The 21114-nt window shown below is 36.9% G+C and overlaps 1 protein-coding gene across 5 annotated transcripts in view; it reads right to left on the bottom strand.

The window, feature by feature from the left end:
* LNPEP (leucyl and cystinyl aminopeptidase) overlaps positions 1-21114 on the bottom strand; it is a 90557-nt gene that overhangs the window by 29401 nt on the left and 40042 nt on the right. For all 5 annotated transcript variants that reach the window (XR_010413168.1, XR_010413169.1, XR_010413166.1 and 2 more), the window contains exons 3-9: positions 18255-18393; positions 16892-17023; positions 10211-10331; positions 9129-9283; positions 7220-7333; positions 5669-5803; positions 1960-2091 (exon numbers count right to left, since the gene is read on the bottom strand). Coding sequence is in view for 1 of the 5 variants with exons in the window: in XM_045899185.3 (XP_045755141.1) it covers positions 1960-2091; positions 5669-5803; positions 7220-7333; positions 9129-9283; positions 10211-10331; positions 16892-17023; positions 18255-18393 (928 nt within the window). In the remaining 4 variants the exon portion in view is untranslated. The remainder of the gene's footprint in view (positions 1-1959; positions 2092-5668; positions 5804-7219; positions 7334-9128; positions 9284-10210; positions 10332-16891; positions 17024-18254; positions 18394-21114) is intronic.

The following is a 21114-nucleotide window of genomic DNA, read 5'->3' as shown; positions in this document are numbered from 1 at the left end:
GTACATGTTAGCATCCATCTTGGAAAGAACTAATACCGTGGGAGCGCCAGAAAACAGTGGCAGAGTAAGATGTCAATGGGCCGGGTGCCATGACGTGAAGTTCTCCAGAGAACAGTAGTTACCCGTTTTGATAGTCACAGACGCTCTCTCTCAGAAACTGCATCCATGTATCTACAAAATCTAGAATGCAGTGTCAGAGGTTCACAGACCCTCTAAAGCCCACCGTCCCTACGGCACTGGTATCAATGATTAAGAAGAAATTCTGGAACAACTATCTCTTTAAAGCAGGTGAGTTAACCTTCCAATTCCAAGCATTTTTCTAGGTTGCATACGGATTTGAACTTCAAGCACCTAAAATCGTTAAGCACTTTAAGTGTTTGGTAACAGTATTGTTCCACGATGGCAGGCCTCACCTCAGCCTCCATATGCCCATTTATTTAAAGCAGAAAAGATGGATCAAATCTATCCAAATTCATTGCAATATTAATATTACATTTCTCATGGCTCTGATCTATTCATTTCTAGATAAGGGATTGGGAAGAAAACAAACTTTGCCAAAGGCACTTTTGGGCCTTTGAAACAGGACAGAAATGAGAAGGCCAGTGCATAATTTGATGTGGATGCTGAAAGACATGAGGATAATGTTAGGAACGAGGTTAGGATAGGAAAACATTATGATGCAAAAGCTGAAGTCAGTCAGAAAGGCAGAAATATAGTCTAAATGTCAGCAGACAATGCAATAAGTATAAAGTAAATAATGTGGCTTTCAATTGAAATGTTACCATATGATGAGAGAAAAAACTGATTTGGAAGCAACTCTTAAGTAATAGGGACTAATCCATCTTCTCAAAGAGAACTCAGAGAGAAGGAAGGTATATCTTCTGGGCACAGGGTTAAGAGCTAGAAAACGCAAGGTTTCAGGTAAGACAAGGAAGCAGAGAGAGTATACGGAAAAGATTCAGAGTAGGAGTTTTCTTTCTTTCTTTCTTTCTTTTTTAAAGATTTATTTACTTATTTGAGAGAGCAAGCAAGCATGCCCAGAGGGAAGTGGCAGAGGGAGAGAGTCTTAAGCACACTCTGCGCTGAGTGTGGAGCCTGACATGGGGCTCAATCTCATGACCCTGAGATCCACGACCCTGAGCCGAAACCAAGAGTCAGAAGCTTAACCTACTGTGCCACCCAGGTGCCCCCAGAATAGGAGTTCTTAATCCAGGGCCCTAAAATTTTTTTTCTCGGGAATATGTGATTTTTCTCAGGAATATGTCCAGAATTGTCATCAAAGTCTCAAATATGTCTGTGATCTTCTAAAACATAAGAACCATTGATCTGGATCAGGGTAACATACTGAAATGCTCGTAAGGGTTATGCAGTTAGCATACATGCACGATGCAGGCTGGGTTCACGCACTGCTCTGAAGCCTAACTCAAACCTAACTACACTGCTTGTTAGAACATTTGCAGACACAACAAAATCCAAACAGCAAAACAATCCAAGGGCAATATGTAGCCCATGGCAGTCAGCTTGTGATATATCGTCTATAAGGATGGCCTTAGTAGGAACAAGGCCACAAAAGATAGGAGGATTCACAGGGCAGAGTGTAGGAAAAAAATCATGAATCAGAGGTAGATAAAGATACAAAAGAATAAGAAAAGTTAAATAGATTTTTGAAAAAAATCAAATAATGAAAATACAGTAATATATCTTAATTCAGGAAGGGCAACTTTCCTACAAAGTAGGAATCGAGATTAAGGTATAGAACAAAAGTAGTTATACAAGGCCACACACGATAATCTCAACACTTAAGACGAGTACTTCCATTTCTTGACCTTTAATTCTGTGCTCCAACCCCCTCTCTCTCAAATAACTACCCTTGGTACCATAGCTTAGTTATATACTTGATAAAAATATAAATAGAAGAACTCTTCTCTAAGAACTAAGTAAAATATTCAGGTCACTTACCTCATTGAAACTATCCCACAGATCATCACTTTGAATGGATGCATAGCTATGATTATGCAGGTAAAAAACAATAGCATGTTGAAATACATCTTCACTAAGATAAGTTTTCAGCATCAACAAGAGGGAAGCTCCCTATTAAAAAAAAAAGTGAGAAAAGGGGGGAAATAATAGACTATAATAGGTTTATAGAATTGAGAACCTAAAATTCAAAATATAATTATTCTAAGTATATTCTTACATATAGAGAACCCAGTTATAATACAGTTATTTACTGTTATATAATCAGATGTGAATTGTGTTCAAATTGTCTGAAAAATTATTTTAAGGGATTTGACAAAAGAATAATGGGAGTAGATTCCCCTGTGTACTCATTCTACTAAAAGCCATTTTATGTGGTCTATCGGTTCCTGTCTCAGTGTTATGATAAAAAGCTAAGTGTTTATAAATATATCTTTAATAGAAAAGCATGCCACATTTTCTGGGGAATCCCCATCCCTATCCCAGTGCTCACAATACCAGTTGAATTCATGGGTTCACTGCCAGAGATAATAAACAAACAGAGCTCCAAAAGCCATTCTGCTGGGGAGTATGTTAATTTCAAGTTTTAGTATATCATGTTGCTAAAATAACCAAGATCTCTCTTCTTCCTGCAGAGTCACTTCAAATATGCTTGGAACTAATGAATGTACAGGGTAGGAAGCATACACTAATAATTCCGAACCCGGCATGCAACTGTTAAGGCTCTTCAGTGACACTGGATCATCGCTGAATAATACGTCATCATTTCCAAAAAACATCTTTGTGAAGCCTTCCCTGCTTCGAGATAGAAGCAGTTCTCCATCTTCAAGAGCAATTAGATAGATACACATTTAAACATGTATTTATAGACATAGATATATATTTATTCCCTCTTCTAGACTGTATGCTAATTGAGGGAAAATCCAAAAAGCTCAATTCCAGTGACTAATACAACACCTAATAACAGAAGGAACTCAAATAGTCTTTGAATTTCACTTCTGGTAAAAATGTAGCAGCATTAAGCCATCAGGATGATCAGATACAGATAACAGAATTTAATGCCGATTACTCCCTTTTTTCTATATCACGCTTCAGGGTGCTACTTGTTCTATCAATTTAATACGTACTCATTCTTGTTCCCAACAGATCCCTTTCACCCTAGAGCACCAACTTTCCCTCACTACTGTTATATTCCCATTAACAAAACTATGCAACATTCCTCATTTAAAACAAATAAAACATGTCCTTCCTTTCTTTAACCCCATGCCTCTTTCAGTTATCACCCTATTTCTTATTTGCCCTTTGTGGTAAACTCCTCAAAAGAGCTGTCTACATCTGCCATCTCCATTTGCTCTCTTACCACCTTCTCTAGAGCCATCATCAAACCATCACTCCACTGGAAGTGTTTTTATCAAGGTCACTGGAGAACTTCATGGTGTCAAACCAATAGCAATTCCCACACTCATCTTATCAACCTGCTAGCAGCATTTGATATGACTGATCACTCACTCCCCCTTTCGAGTCTTTCTGCACTTCGCCTGGCGTCACCCCTCTTGATTCTCCCCCTATTCACTGGCCATCGTTCTCAGTCCCTTGCTGGATCCTCATCTCCATGGAACCACCTCATTTTGGTGGCCCCTGCATTTAAATTTTAGACCTTTTTTCTTTTCTTTAGAAATTTACTTCCTAGTTGATCTCAGCAGACAACCTACATCAGAGTTAGGCTTGGAGATTAAAAAACCCAGAAAGAATATGTCTGTCCAACACATTTCCCTAGTGACGCTTACTTGTTCTTGCATACAATATTGGTAAATTACTCAGTGTCCTACTTTTCCCAATTATGTGGGATATTTGCCAGATTCCCAAATCCTGAAATAAGTAGTTACCATACTGATAGGAGTTAGATATGCTGTGGAGACCACATGATCAGAAGACACTGAATTCGGGGCTTAGCGGGTGGGGGTCAGAGGATGACAGAGCTCTGTCAAAACAAATCCTAAATTAACAGTTCTGGAGAAGAACAGAACCACAAGTTTAAACATTTTATCAACAGATCCAATACGGGCTTTAAAAATCACAGCAGCAGCTCTGATTGGAATATATTTAATATAGCTAATTAAACTCCTGATCCCTTATTTGTTAACAGTACTACCATTTTCCATGCCATTCGGGTGTTAACCTGGAAAACACAGCTCCCCCTTTGTTTACCTGCCTTACCCTGTCACTAAATCCTTCCACAACTTCCCTCCACCCAGTGTTTTTACACTCATCATTTTCCTTCCACTTTCACTACCACTCCTAATTTCACACTTTGACCACATCATGCTTGGACTTTAGCAGCAACTTCCTGACTTTAGGTCTCCCTCCACTTAAATCTACTTTGTGAGCTGGAACAAATTAGTTTTCCTAAACAGTAACTTTAACCAAGGAATTCCTCTGTTTGAAAATCTTCTAAAGCTTCCCATTGCTTACAGAAAAAAGTCCAAATTCCTGCCCCAACCTACCTTTCTCATCTTTCCCCTACTCCACATATGGCTTCCACCGCAGTCAAGCATTTACCCCCTAAACAAAAATGTCTTGCCCATTAGTATTCCTGACTTTTTCTTTGTAGACTTCAATGCCTCATTCCTGCCCTACTCAGTGCTTCGCATTCCTCTTTATCTGTATTCTTTTTAATTCCCTTCAATTTCCATTTTCCTCCAAAAAAGCTCTCTTCATAATCCTAGGTAAAAAAAAGTCTATACCATTTATTCCACACACATCATCTCTTATTGCTTCACAAGTACCCACCACCTAAACTTTGAGTTTCTTGATGATATGGACTGTATCTCACATGTTTTGTGTATTTTCTCTGTCCAGTACAGGAATTCGTTTATTAATCAATTAATCTGACTGCCAGAGCAAGGAGGCAAATAAGTCCAAACATTCATGACTCCCACCACAATTGTGAGTGGCACTGTTCTGTTCTCTGACCTACGGTGATCCTTTTTTTTTTTTTTTTTTTTTTAAGATTTTATTTATTCATTTGAGAGAGAGAGAGAGCAGGGGTGGGCGGAAGCTGCAGCAGGAGAGGGAGAAGCACACTCCCCGCTGAGCAGGGAGCCTGACCAACCAGGGCTCAATCCCAGGACTCAAAGATCATGACCTGAGCCAAACGCAGACGCTCAGCCATCTGAGCCACCCAGGTGTCCCTGACCTATGGTGATCTAATCAGGTTTCTAGTTTTCTGTTTTTGCTTCACTCCCAAACCTGGGGTCTGTGTTTCTGACCCTAACAATCTAGTTTTCAGTTCTTACAATCTCTTTTTGTTTACATGTTTTGGCAATTGTGACTTTGGCACTTGCCTCAATTCTCAATAACCCAGCCAAGGGCTTGCTTAGAACATTCCCTGGGTATATTCTACCTGTAGATCTGGAGACTGAACAAACTTTAAAAGATATATTGCTGTATGATCTGATTAACTGCCCAGAATACCAGTCAGAGAACTTAAATGAGAAGAGAGAAATAGAGAAAAACCTAGAAAAGTTAAAACCAAGATTGAAATAGAAGCAAACATCTTCAAGTTTAAAAGCCTACATGAAAATAATTTTAAAATAATCTTTAATCTTTAAAGTAATCTAAATCATGCAGCTTGCTCACATATGAAACTAATTTGAAACCCACTCCAGGTACTTGGTGTGGGGAGCAGTACCTTAAAATAGGAAAGAGAATCAAACATTTCTTCAATCTGTTCTGAAGACTCAACAGATGATGATGATATTGGATGAGATGAATTCAGGGAATCTTTCTTCATGGTTTTAAATCGAGCATCTAAGAAATCTTCATACTAGCAAAAACATCAAATAGATTAGGAAACCATGAAAAGTATCAAAGGCAAAGGCAAGTATAGTAATTATTTATATGAATTAGACTAATTACTGTTTAAGATCATTATTAAAAAAACCATCTTCACTAAACTTCAGAAAATAAGCTTTTGAAAACATAGGAATAGGGCAACTTTCATTCAGATTCCTTAAATTTAAAAATAAAATTATAACCCCCAGCCACATGAAAAACGTTGTTTCTTAAACCACACCATAAGGATAAATCAAGAATCTATTACTAAAGCAACCAAATTTGTCAAATCCAGATAGAAAATCAAAGTAAATATTCTAAAATGGTTAGTGTATATTTTTAAAATAACATCTGAAATTAAAAAACAAAAATAAAAGCTGGTCCTTAAGCCGACTTCTCATGTATGGTCCAGGAGGTTTCTATTAAGATAATATACATTTCCCTTAACCAAGGTTCATTTGAAATAAAACATAACACTTAAATAGAATTCACTGATAGCTCAGCAGAGAAGTTCCCCTAGAATATACATTAGAATGTTTTAAACATTCTGGGCACCACCAAGTGGTGAAACTGTATATCTCACTGCTTAATTAACACACATAAATTTAGAATACTTTGCTTAGTATTCTAGCTAAAAAGGAGTTCCTTCTACCCACCTGAAGTTTCTGAACAGGCCTTACACAAAAATTTCAAATTAAAAGCTCATAAGAATATCCCTATTTTGAAGCAGGCTTGGATCATATATCCAGGAAGTTTAATATAAAGTCCTAAAATTTTAGGGCTGAATGGGATCTTTATTTATACTCTCCCACCTATTGTTCAGATTATTTGGCAATACCTATTGTACCATGGCCTGGTATATTCAAATAGCTCTAAGGATAGGAAACGTCTCCAGGGTCTAATAACACAGTATCATTATTATGTCCTCTATGACAGAATGATGTCCCAAGTCTTTGAAAAGGGCACAAAATGTGCTTTTGTACCTTAACAGGGCAAATCATTTGTCTGTATCAATCTATGTATCACTGTGACAAGAAGGATCACAGTAATAACAGAGAGATAGCATTGCTACCAAATGTCTTAATTTTTTTCTCTCTTTATACAAAGGATAAAAAGTTTTGTTTTGCAAAAAAGACTTTTCAACTTTATCTAAATTCCTTCAGGGAGAAGGGCCACATGTCTTAAAAATAAAATGTAGCAAAGTGATTTAAAATGTTCATCTTAACAAAGTATAAAATAATTTCACATAACTTCAGCTTTCAATGAAACATATCAGTAAATAAAAGCTTAATTTCCACTGTAGAAGATTTATCAGTAACAAGAATCAATTTTATTTTATCTTTCTAGAAATACTTTCATTTCTCCAAATGGCAAATATGACAGTACGTGTAACAAACGGTGTACTTACACTGGAGAGCTCTTTGAATATTTTTTCCAAAGAGAAATACTCCATGAAAGTAGCAAACCCTTCATTTAGCCACAGATCATTCCACCACTCCATTGTAACCAGATTACCAAACCACTGTGGGGAAAAAACAAACTACTAACCAACACAATACTTACAATCTTAAAAATGTTCTAATAACTGAATTGTCAGATTAATCACCTATACCCAGATTATAATTACTTAAAAATACAGTTATTAGTAAAAAGAAACTATGTTCAAATTAAAGACTTACAAGAAAATTTGTATACATTCACTCTAAAATGAAAATAAAAATTTTAACATTTTACCCTGTTGAATGGGAAAACAAGCAAGAAACACAACTAGCATATTTATCAAATTAACACACACATTGTTTACTAGGTAAACAAAAACAGTTTTTAGCTACTTCATTAAAAGTGTTATTTCCTAGATAATGAAATTCTTCTACCTTCTAATATCAAGTTAGTAAGATTATTTCCATTCTATCTACAACCACCCATGACAACTAAGAAACAAACGTGTATGTGACAGATTTTCCTACAGAGCCCATGCTTCATGTTTGTCCTCAGTCACCTGAGCAGAGGACGGTATTTACAGGATTCAAAACAGAATTCAAGTAATGTTCCTTAAGATAGTTGGCATGCATATAAATAAAGGAAATCAGAAAGATCTTCAAACGTCTTCTTCTATGATATAACAATAAGAAGGAAAACAATGATAGGAGGCTCTCCTAAAAAAAAATGTATCTCAAAAATCCCCGAAATTGAGAGTGGTAGGTAACAGGTAGGTATGCCATTTAGTGTGGCCTAGGGCTCATCTCAAACCAGCAGCAAAATAATGTTACTAGGTATTGAAATGAAACACTTTTGAGAATTACAATAACATGCTTTTCAAAGATATTATCTTTAAACCTGTTTCAGAGGAATATGATTTCTAAGTCTTAAAGTAGAAGTAACAGAAGTGGTGATGGGTGGCCCCAGGCATAACAGACCTAGAGGACATCCCCTAAAGGACAGCTTGGCTACATGCCCAAAACCATAACCGTCAATAAGGATGTGCTTCGGATGTCAGGTGGTTATGAAGTGTTCACAAGGGCTCTAGAGTTGCACACATACGGTGTTTGAGACAGGGAGCAAACTGGCCAGAGCATGTGCTACTCTTCTTCCACGTCCCCCTTCCATCATGACACCCCCAAACTATACCCAACACTGTTAAGCCCCTCAGCAAGGGACAAAAGAAAGACAAGGTGTTGGGGAAGAAAACAGGATGTTCACATACCCACATAATTTTCTTTCTTTTTCTCCTTGTCATACAAAGAGTACCCTCCCTCTCCCAAATTAACAAAGAACACAGTTTGAGCAGGAGAAGAAAACATAAATCTAGTCCTGACAACTACAGTCCAAGAGTTGTGAGAACAGAGTGAAATTTAGGGTAAGTGTCTCTCCACCACAAAGCTATACTGAGCAGCTGACATTTGTCAGGGGTGAAAAAGCTCTCCATTATTACAGGGCAAGAAAGGAGAGGCAGATCTTGAGTAGACAGTGGCTCTTCAAGCCCACTGCTGCCAAGTATTAACTGTGTGACTTTGGGTAAGTCATTTACTTAAACTGAGTCTCAGTTTCCACATCTGTAAAATGGGATTATCACCTACCTCAGAGCAGTTATGAAAAGTGAGATAATGGAAGTGCAAATGCTTTATATACTGTAAAATCCTATACAAACATTAGATAGCATTTTCATTTGAAAATCAAGTTTGTGTTAGAAAATACCATTTTATTATGAAGAAGGCAATACTACAGTAAAAAGCTCAATTTCTTATTAGCATCTAAATCTACTCTAAAACTGGATATAAAACAGAGGTATGAAATATAATACCCTTGGCTACTAATACCTGATGGGATAGCTCATGAGCAATGATTTTAGTAACCAGTTTTCTGTCCGCTACTGAAGAAGTATTATTGTCATACAGAAGTGTTTCTTCTCGGAAGGTGAGCAAACCCCAATTTTCCATTGCTCCTGCTTCAAAGTCAGGAATAGCCACCAAATCTAGACATAAGAAGAAAGAAGTCATCAACTTTCCTTCATCTAGGGCACTCCCTAAATAAAAATACATATTTTTTTATTTTATTTATTTATTTATTTATTTATTTTAAGATTTTTTTTTTTATTTATTTGCGAGAGACAGAATGAGAGACAGAGAGCATGAGAGGGAGGAGGGTCAGAGGGAGAAGCAGACTCCCCGCCGAGCAGGGAGCCCGACGCGGAACTCGATCCCGGAACTCCAGGATCATGACCTGAGCTGAAGGCAGTCACCCAACCAACTGAACCACCCAGGCACCCTAAATAAAAATATTTTACCCATTGGTTTATCACTGTGTATCAAGAGGCGGTGAGGTCCTTTTATACTCAGCAAATGGAACCCTACTCTTGTCTTATATGCTCCCCACCTGTCAGTCAGTTGAGAAAGACCTGAACCATCCCTATAGATTCACTGTTCCTCTGTCCCTTAGCAAAGGAAGACAAACCTAATTCCTTTACAATGAATCAACTTTCTAGAGCAAGGAGGATAAAGTGTAGATCCAACATTCCCCTATTTAGCTCCAGGTTAAACAGCTCTGACGTGCTCTTGCTTTTCTGAGCTCCCAATACTCAGTTTTTGTTATTTGAATCAGGAATTTCTTAGGAGGTTAGAATTAGTCAAACTCCAGACTAAGCCCTAAGCAAATTCCCACTTACACAGCACCTGTATAAGCCCTTGTTATAGCCCCATAAACTTCTAAATGTTTTAAGCTCCACATTCAGATGCTTTTATGGAATCTGAATAATCTTAACAAATATAGACAATTTTTAAAGATTTAAGTGTTTCTTAGTTTTCTTTTAAAATAACTTTGGCAGAAGTTTTCTACAAAACATTTGTAAAATGAATCTAGGTTATAATGGTAATGAAAATCAGAGGCACTGTTTGATTCTTACCCAATTTCTTAAGTGGGTATTGAATTTCAAAGTAATTTTGATAGAATTCAAGAAGCTTCACAGTTGTTTCCAAGGCATGGTGAACTTGACCAATCTTTTCTGGTACAGCATATATAGATACCTAAAAGAAAACATATATACATATATAAAGACAGGAAAAACCAAAATGGCATGATATTCAGGTGAATACTGTGAAGCATATGTGAGAACTGAGAAGAGTTTTATGAGATTTTACAGGACAGAAACTCTTGCTTCCAATTCTTTTAGTCCCTGGAGAATTTAGCAAGTCACTTCCACACATACCACAATGTTTAAAAAACTTACTGATTTAAGTTAACAGAACATCCCAAATAAACTATTTGGGGTCATATTACAGCAACACACAAGCATTTGCCTATCAATTTTATGATACTTGTCTTTTCCATTACCTAAAGTTGCCTTTCCTTACCTATGACCTATCAAGGCTGAAATATTTGAAGGACAAAACAAATTTTCATCTTTTTAGCACCTATTACGGTACCTGGCATCAAACAGGCACCCGATACCGAGGAGTCACATAAGGGAGTTGTTCTAAAGCAAACATACAAGGCAGAAATTGCACATTTGTTGAAATTACCCTGGAAAAACCTATTGCAGACCAGCGCATGCTCTGTCAGTAAGTATGGCACAGATTGTTTTTCTTCCAGCCTCGGGATAGCTGACTTTTTCCCAGTTGTTGGCTTGTCTCCATGGATCATGTTGTAGAAGAAATAATCATACCAAACGGAATCCAATGCTCAATGAGTGGCACACAGTAACTAAACCAACTAAGGAGATGTAAATTCATATTCCCCTTGCCCATTCCCTTCAGGACATATGCTCACAAAGAGGGGAGGCAGACCCAATCACCCACGCCATTTAAATTGCTATTCTTTCTCTCTTTTTCTGACTAAGTACATAAGTTAAACACGTAAGCTGTGACTAACTATAAACATCTTATTCAATAAGTATTAAAAGGCAAATTTTAAGCAATTATGTTAAAAACAATGGGTTTTAAAAAGCATTATTTATTGTTTTTCAGTTGACTAAAAAAAAAAAAAAGCCCTCTATACTCACCTGGGAATGTGAGATATGGCCAAGACATAGCAGAAAATAAAAACTTAAAAAAAAAAATCTCAACTGGTGGGAAATAGAGACTTACATCACTTGGACAAAATGCACTGGTGAGCTCCAACTCTAATTTAATTCTCTCATTAAGGGACTAAAAAACTCTCGACAATTTCTAAAAGGTCAAACAGATTTTAGTCATAGTTGTCCTTATGTGGGGCTTTAGTCTAGAGTTAATCACAAAAAACATGGAGGTAACATGGCATAAAAATTAAAGTTAAAAAAATTTTAAGTAAACAAAAAACAAATTTCTGCTAGTTGTGTGACCTTGAGCAGGTTGGTTAACCTCAGTCTCCTTATAGGCAAAAAGGTGATAAAAGTAACTCCTACCCTCACTGGGTTGCTGGGAAAATTAAATGGGCTAATACATATATAGAACTTAGACTAGTGCATGACATGATGTAAGTGTTCAATAAATGGTAATTATTATCATTATTAAAAATACAGTCCCAACAGAAATGGGACAAAATATGTGTGAGTAGAGCATTTGTGCCAACAGTCACTGGAAAAATAACCTATCTAGGACTGGAGTTAATCAGTTAAAACTCTGTTGGCTTTCTAAGGGAACTATGAAAGAAATTTAATCTCCTGCCTCATGTGGCCAAGAGTACTTCACCAGCCCAGCACTCTACCATCTGCAGCCCTTGGTAAAGTTTATTGAATGCAGTAACTACCTGCCAAAGGAACTATAAGCTCATTCCATTGACGTGTATACTTCCTGCATCTTTCCGCTCTGACGTCAATGTTATTGGGCAGTGAGGAAAGCCTGACATATTCTTTTACAGTCTCTAACTTCCACTGTAAATGACTATACCAAGATCACTAGGAATTTTGAGACAAATCTTCATTATCTCTGCCTATTCTTTCCAGAAACACACATTTTATATTATAATCAACACATTAACCTCGAAGATGTTATCCCAATGGAAATACCACCCATAATCACCCAGATTCCTCCTCCAACATCCTTCTGCCACACATACCATTTGGCCACTCCTCTCTCTAGGTTTGAAAGCACCTTTCCTTGGAGGAAAAGTAAAGGAGGGAAAAGAAGTACACATGAAACTAAAATCTGACCAATGGATCCACTTAGTTCCATTTCTGAAATACAATGATTAGGAAAAAAGGTAGTTTGGTATTTTCTCTTCCCTTCTACTTTTTTTTTTCCTTAAAAGAAGATGTGTTATGAGTTTTCACTAGAGATAAGTCACCTGGTCATTATAATTATTATCAAGCTCGTTTTAAGAGCAACAGAAGCAGTAAGAAACAGAACAAACTAATTCAACAACAACAAAAAGTCTTGACCAGTGTTCTGGGCTTGATAAGAGCACTCTGAACACTGTCAAATGGAAGTCAACTAGCACTCAGACCTTAAGACTTACAACTTAAAACATGGTGTCCATATCTGCATTCTGATTCTATAAGTTAGACCTGCCTGTGATAAAAACAAAATCAGGCAATGGCAAAAACAAAACAAAAACCTCAAGACAAAGCAGTGTATTTCAAAACTGGCCTGGAATGTTCTAGGTAATTCTGGCATTCCTGAACACAAAAAGAGGTGTAACGAACACTGAAGAACAGAGAAAAATGATAAAAAACAAATGTTCTTCTTTCTTTAAAACTTTGACAATGTCGTAATCTTTATCACTAAAAAGAGCATGTTTAATTACTGACATTTCTGGTTGTTTGGTAAGACTGACATTAGTAACTAAAGCCCTACTGCCTTATTCCTGAATCTTGTGAAATAGGCCTAATGTCAAATACCACAAAATAGAATCCATCCTATAGATTACAACATTTTAGTGTAAAAAAAATCCTTTGTTAGACTTCAAGTCTAAATTTCTGGTCACCACACATACAGAAGTTATTTCTGTTACTGGGTGGAGGCAGCAGCATATTGTGGGGGACAGTACAATCCTGACTGTCACTTACTATGTAATCTTGGGTAATTATGTAACGCCCCTGAGATGGTTTCTTCATCAGCAATATGGGATTCATGCTTCCCTCCCATGTGGTTTACAAAATGAAAAGATATTTATAAATGAGTGCCTAAGACAGGAGCCAGCACAGAGTATAGCTCCATGCACGTTAGAGTCTTCCCTCATTCTAATAAAAAGAGAGAAAATTAATGAAACAATTGTTTATTTGTATAACAATTTTTTTCCAAAACACATTTTGAAATATATGCTGGGTGGCATTAAAAGTTATGACTTTAGAGACATACAAGGAAGTTCACAATATGTTTGTGTATGGATAAAAAAAGTGCACTTTGTATATGTGTGTATGTATACTACTATCTCCTAGGCACTAAATATTTTTTTTTTATATTTTATTTATTTATTTGACAGAGAGATAGACAGAAGAGCACAAGCAGAGGGAGTGGCAGAGGGAGGGAGAAGCAGGCTCTGCACTGAGCAGGGAACCCGATGCGGGACTCGATCCCAGGACCCTGAGATCATGACCTGAGCCGAAGGCAGACGCTTAACCATCTGAGCCACCCAGGCGCCCTAGGCACTAAATATTTTACAAAGTATTTTTACCATTTAATCCTTGGGAGGTCAGGCTATTATAGGCAATACAGTACTAGATTTGTAGAAGGTGAGGTTTAGACAGGATTACAGAGGAATCTGCCCAAGAGCACATTCTAGTAAGCTGTAGAGGAGGGACTCCAGAGTCCATGTTTAACCATGTTGCTTCATAATACACATAAATTAAAGGAAAAAAAAAAAGCCGCCCCAAATTCCCCTCTCTCAATCTCAGTCTCAATCAATCCCTTTCCCTTTCTCTCCATTTCCCCTGCCCATCTCTCTATATATGAGAATAAGGTATATATCTGAGCAGTGAATAGTTCAGCTTGGCTAAATTGAAGAATCCATACTGGAGCAATCAGAAATACAGGCGGATTTATAAGAGAGCCTTGAAGATCAGAATGATGAGTCTGAATGTAATCCTAGAGGCAGTAAGAAGGAAGGAGGAAGGGAGGGAGGACAGAGGGGAAAGAAAAAGCCAAGACTGCATATATTTCGGGATACAATAAAAAGTGCTGGGGGTTTTATATCAAAGAGAGTGATAATTACAACAGAGATGTAACTAGTGCTATGAAAAATCGCAGAGGGAATGATTAATCCCAGCTGGGGAAAGAATGAACTGCTTCAAGGAGAGGATGGTATTCAGCTGGGTTTTGAAGAAGCAAACCTGACTCTCCTTGACTGAACCTTTTGGATTTTGTCCAGGCCGCAACATCTGAATCAAGAGCTAAATCTGTGGTGTGACGCTTGAAGAAAAATTAAATGAATTTTATCAGATTTAAACCAATCTCAATATCCTTTCCAAAGGATTCTGAAAAATTCTTTGGTTTAGACATGACAAAAACTCTTTCAGGCCAAAGGTTTGTAAATCATTTGAGCACTTGGTCACTACGTAGTCTACACTTACCCTTGAACACTGAAACTTCGTGAATAGTTCTCATCCTTTACTGTTGAGCATAATGGCATACGGTATCACTGATGATGAAAAGCCACATAATCCTCATCTCTGCCCTTACCTCTAAGAGTTATGCGGTAGACATCATATGCTTTTCTAACAGAATATCTTTTTAATTATCAAAATTTAAATATCATGTGATTAAAATAAAGCTCTTAATCTAGAAAGGAAAGCCAGATCCAACTGAATGTATTCAGTGGGTAGAAAATATTCTCTGGGGTGATCAAAAATATGAAAAAAAAATTAAAAATTACCATATTTCTCTCATGAAGAATAATCATTTTTAGTTAAGACCCTTTCTCCTATATTGTCAGTGTATGAAAATATTAACTAGGTCTCTACTGTGAAATTAAAGCATAAAATCTAAACAAATAACCATTTACAGAGACTAATGACAAAGAAAAACAGAGGAGTCTAATTAGAACAAATTATCAGTTTTTACAAATTATAGAACACAAGACAAGACAATCTTACTCATTATTCTAAGGAAACTCAATCCGGACTTGCTTTTTAAAAAAGGAAGATTAAATTAACTTTGATAACCTGAAGTGTCTCTTCTAACTACATTTGAACACTATCTCTTAAGTCTGCACAATGTTTAAGATTTAGTGTGGTCTCATAAAATTTTCTGCATTGATGGGAATGTTCAATATCCATGATATCCAATATGGTAACCACTAGTCACAAGAACACTAGAAATGTGCTACTGAGACTTGAGGAAGTGAATTTTAAATTTAATTTAATTTTTTACAACTTTACCGATAAAATTAACATATAACATTGTGAAAGTTTAAGGTGTGCAATGTGTTGTTTTGATACACTTTTATATCGTGAAATGATTACCACAGTAGTATTAGTTAAGACATCTCCATCACCTCACATAATTACCAATTCTTTTTTGTGATAAGAACTTTTAAGATCTAGTCTCTCAGCAGCTTTCAAGCATGTAACGCAGTATTCCTAACTACAATCACCACGCTGTACATTAGATCCCAAACTTAGAACTGGAAGTTTGTACCCTTGGACCAACATTTTCCTATTTCCCCCCACCACTCAGACCCTGGAAACCACCATTCTAGTCTCTAAGAGTTCAGCTTTCTTAGATTCCTCATATAAGTGAGATAATATATACAGTCTCTGTCTTTTAACTTATGTTATTTATGTCATTTAACATAATGCCCTCTAGGTCCATCCATGTTGTTGCAAATGGAAGGATTTCCTTCTTTCTCATGGCTAAATAATAATCCATAGTACGTTTACCACACCTTTTTTATCCATTCATCTGCAGACAGACATTTTGGTTGTTTCCATATCTTGGCTATTGTGAATAATCCTACAATAGACAGGGTGTAGATATCTCTTTGAGATCCTGATTACATTCCCTTTGGATGTATACCCAGAAGTGGGATTGCTGGATCATATGGTAGTTCTATTTTTAATTTTTTGAGGAACCTCCACACTGCTTTCTATAGTGGCTTTATCAATTTACATTCCACCAACAGTGCACAAGGGTTCCCCTTTTCTCCACATCTTCGCCAGCATTTGCTAACTCTCACCTTTTTAATGGCAGTCATTTTAACAGTTGTGAGGTGATATCTCATTGATATCCAATATGGTAATCACTAGTCAGAGTTGTGATCTAAAGCTTACTTTCCTATGTAGAATTTAAGAAACAAGGCAGAGGACCATAGGGTAAGAGAGGAAAAAATGAAACAAGATGAAACCAGGGAGACAAACCCTAAGAGACTTTAAATCATAGGAAACAAACTGAGGGTTGCTGGAGGGGAGGGCTGGGGAGGGATGGGGTAACTGGGTGATGGACACTGGGGAGGGTATGTGTTGTAATGAGCACCGGGTAATATATAAGACTGATGAATCACAGACCTGTACCCTGAAACAAATAATACATTATATGTTAATTAATTGAATTTAAATTAAAAATTTTTTTAAAAAGCTTATTTTCCTTCATAAAGCAGTTATCAGAAATCATTAAAGAATTCCTCTTAACCTCTTAGGAAACAGGCTTTCAAGACAATTACTACAACAACATACCAGGGTTCCATTTACATCCTGACTCAGGTTCTTCATCTCCCCAACAATGAATGCAACAAGGTAAGTGCTCATTTTCACACTCTCGGAAAACTCATCCTGAACAAGTCCATCTTCCATGATGACTGATGAATTCTACAAGCAAAGGGGAAAAGATAACTAGGTAACTATGGGAATAAATGACAGTAACAAACTAAGAAATTGAAAATTCAAACAGGAAACGAGTAGTGAAGATGTTGGCATATTTTAATCTCTCAGCACAAGAGAGCATGACTCTTACTCTCAACAGAGCATGGCCCTTACTCTCAACCTGTCCCATCGTGCCTCATCATGAAAATATACTGAGTATAGTGAAAATCTTTAAGGAATTTTTAGTTTCAAAAGATCCATTTTAAATAAATGTAACTTAGAAATAGTGAATATCAGTGGTTCTGTTTTTCCCCTTTAAAATACCACCAAAACCAAAATCCTTCCTTATGACATAGGAGTGCTCCACTCTACTGCTACAATTTCAGAAGAGGGAGCTACAGTTGGGATATCCCTCTGAAAGATCTGGAAGAGCTTTTTAAAGTGCCAGGTAGATGACCTTAAGAAGGCTTAGCGGAATCAAAGGTGGCAAGTCACTAGAGAAGTATGCAGTAGAGACAAGATGAGAGAATGCAGGCAACCTTGCGAGATTTTCTGACCGTGAATTAAGATATGTTTTGGGAGACTAGGCAAGTAGGCATCTCACTTCTTTTAAAGGAAGATGAAGAGTATGGCTAGGAGTGGAGCTGCTGAAGTGATGTCCCCTTGAGGGATAGATCACATCATCTCCTACCTACAAAGGTGGACTCCATAGTCTGTTAGATGTGGCTGCTCCTCTCCTCTTCTTGGTTTCATCCCCACTGCCTCCCACACCAAATTTACATCCAAGAAAGAGGTACATGCTCTTGTTAAACCTCCACATTACAATATAGATTTTTCAATAACCAATAAAACACCAAGGTCAATCATGATTCAACACTATCATTATATCACTATTTAGATTAGCAAATTCGCCACATCTCTGAAAATACCACTGTGATCTTTAGTACTAGTTCATACAGTATTATTACTCATACAACTTTAATATATAACACATACTTCACATTTCCTGCCCACACATTCCACATCTAGCAGGTCTTCCTCTTTCTTCAACTGCTCCTTGGGCTGACTTCTCAATTAATTCCAACATATATTTTAACTTTTATTTAAGTATTTTAAGAAAGAATAAGAATGTATATGATTTTAATCATTCTCAACAGTATCACAAAGAGGAATTCAAGTATTCATTACAAAGAAAGAGATCCACTCAAAGATTTTACATTAAGGAACAGAACAGTACCTTAGGCATATTTGATAAAGCAGTATATTGCTCATCCCTTATGATCCTGATGATAAATGTGGCTTTAAATCCTGGTTCATCGAAACAAGGAAAAGCAGATCTTGCTGCCAGGGGTTCAAACTGAGTTGCTGCAAAGTACCTAAAACAAACGCAAATTCATCCAACAGTTATTGAGCACCTACTATTGAAGGCACCTTGCCAAGTACTAGGGATACTAAGAGAAACCTGGTACAAACCCAGTCATTAAAGGATCTGCAGTCAACTGGAAGAGGCATAGGTTATATGATGAACAGAAACCTGTCGGGCTGCAAACCATGTCATTAATATTGAAAATAAAGCAGTGGAAACAAAGGGCAGGAAACAAATTCTGAGTGGTAGTTGAGATGCTGTATGGAAACTGGTCACAAAATTTGAAGAGAGTCTTAAAAAATGAGGAATATTTGAAAAGGTAGAGGAGGGTAGGAAGTACACTGTAGAAAGAGTGGGAAGCACAAGGAAAAACAGAGCAATGTGATACTCAGGGACTGGAGGTGGCTGTCCAAGATGGCTGGAGTTGAAGCTACAAGGTAGCCTATGGCAGGCCACTGAGGTCTTAAAAAGGTTTCAGATGGAGATCAGTATGAAGGGTGGTCATTAATTGCCATTAATCATTTACACAGACTCTGGCTTCACAACACTAAACCTTAAACTTACTACTTACACTTTCATGAAGACTAAAAAAAAAACAAAAAACAAAAAACAAAACCCTAGGCGCTCTGTAGTATGATGGTTTCCTTTACAATCTTCAGAAATGAATAAAAAATCTCCTCCCTTTCCTACAGCACAGCAACAGCACGTGAGACTTTAACTCATACGAAAGTCCTCAATTAAATGTTGGGAGAAAAGCATAAAAAGAAAAAGAGGAGAAAATCAGATTTTCAATTAAAGCAGAGGAATAAAACAGATCTGCATTTGGGAAATCATCCAAACATGGCCACAGAATAATCAGGGCACATGTGGCCCTGTTGTGCATATTTCAGTTACTAGTCAATATGGCACATCTACAATCACCCCTCTGGACATGATGGCCTTGCTGCTTACAGGTTAGTTTCCACTTTTAAAAGATACACAGAAAACAGTGTGGGACTTAGAGTAAGAAGACCCAAACCCTGCACTTTACCAGCCATGTGACTTCAGGCAAATCAGTAACATACACCTTACTTTCCTTTCATTAAATTAGGATTGAGGTAGGATCCTCTACCAAAAAATTGGGGTTTTTGTTAGAATCAAATAAAGCTATTCAAAATAAAAGCTACTTGTATGCCACAAAGTCCAACATAGATGTTTATTATCAGTGCTAGATAGTCATAACTCTTTATTCACACTTAAAATTACTGTGCTTTTGTCCTGATAAGGGCCTGCCCAAGTAATTTTTTGGGCAGACCCTTATCACAAAAGATAGCTATCAACATACACGAAACAATTGAAACATATTATGTTGCTAATACTCAATTTCTTCACTCCACTCTCAAATTCTTACCTAGTTAACAGAAAATTATGGAAGAGGGCCACAAGTGACCAGGGCATAAAGTTTAATGATATCTGTAATATGCATATAGTCTACTTAGACCACTGCTTTATTAGATAAAAATTGGATAATAATGTTCTGAGACAAAGAAAATCTTAAATTACTGTTCAAAGGGATGCAATAATAACTATCTTACATAAAAGTCTTTTTGAGAAGGTTGCTACTTGAGGATACTTATAATCTATCCTATCTGTGCTGAACACCCTGAAGCTTCTTTCTTTTTTTTAATTTTATTTTATTATGTTATGTTCATTAGTGACTTCCTTTGCTTTCAGAAATACTAGCTGCACTTTGAGCACTACCTCCAATAGAGCTGAAGACAATTATGAATCACCCTGGGGTCATGTAAGAGAATTCTAACCACTGGGAGTAAAAATGGGTAAATGAAAAAGTGGTGTGAACTAGGGAAGCAGTACATCTTAGTGGTTAAGAATGGAGCCTCTAGTTAAAATGACTTTGAGGTCACCCTCTGCTACTTGCTAGCCGTAAGATGTTAGATGAGTTGCTTTATGTGCCTGCTTCCTTACCTGTAAAATGAATAAAATATTAATATCCACCCCTTAATGGGTTTGACAGGATGAAAGACTAAACACAGAAAGTGCTTGGAAGAGTTTCTAGCACTTCAGTTTTCAGTAAATATGGGTTATTATTATCACTGGAATTCAGGAGAGTGCACAGGAAGTTCATTATGGCAGGTGAGGGATAGGAGATAAAACAAAGGCCAGATCTGGAAGAATCTTGAACTAAATCCTGTTAGAAAAGAGGAAGTGCTGAAGGATCTTAGACCAAAGTGGTTAGATGTGTACTTCTAGAAATATGCGTCTGGCAACTGTGTGGAAGATGGTGGCAAGAGGAGGGGAAGGCAGTGGCAAGATTGGAGCCAGACCAGTTAAGAAGACGCTTGAGGAGTTCAAGATAAAGACACTGAAAAACTGAAGGACAAAGAAATAAAACACATCCCCATCCTAAATTTGTTAACTAGTTCTTTTAGTATCAGTTTATTATCTAGAACCTTAAGTATATCATCAACACCTTCTAGACTGAACTCCAGGCTCACTGACCATCTCCACATCTTAGATGACATCAGTAAAGTTCCCTGAACACAAATACATGTTTGACATTTACATATACTCTGATTTTCCCATCAATAAGGAACATATCCCTTAATTATTTTATCTACTTGTTTAAATAGTTATTCTTATTTCATTTCGGAGGGGAGATACAAAAAATTTCTCTAATAGAACTACACAAAATTAAAAGTTGGAGAGAGACCAAAAAAATTGTTTTGAATTA

The sequence above is a fragment of the Mirounga angustirostris genome, unplaced genomic scaffold (assembly GCF_029215605.1).
Source record: "Mirounga angustirostris isolate CCGP_5_RB_7025 unplaced genomic scaffold, mMirAng1.0.hap1 SCAF_7, whole genome shotgun sequence".
NCBI lineage: Eukaryota > Metazoa > Chordata > Mammalia > Carnivora > Phocidae > Mirounga > Mirounga angustirostris.
This window is presented reverse-complemented; position numbering and strand designations above follow the sequence as displayed.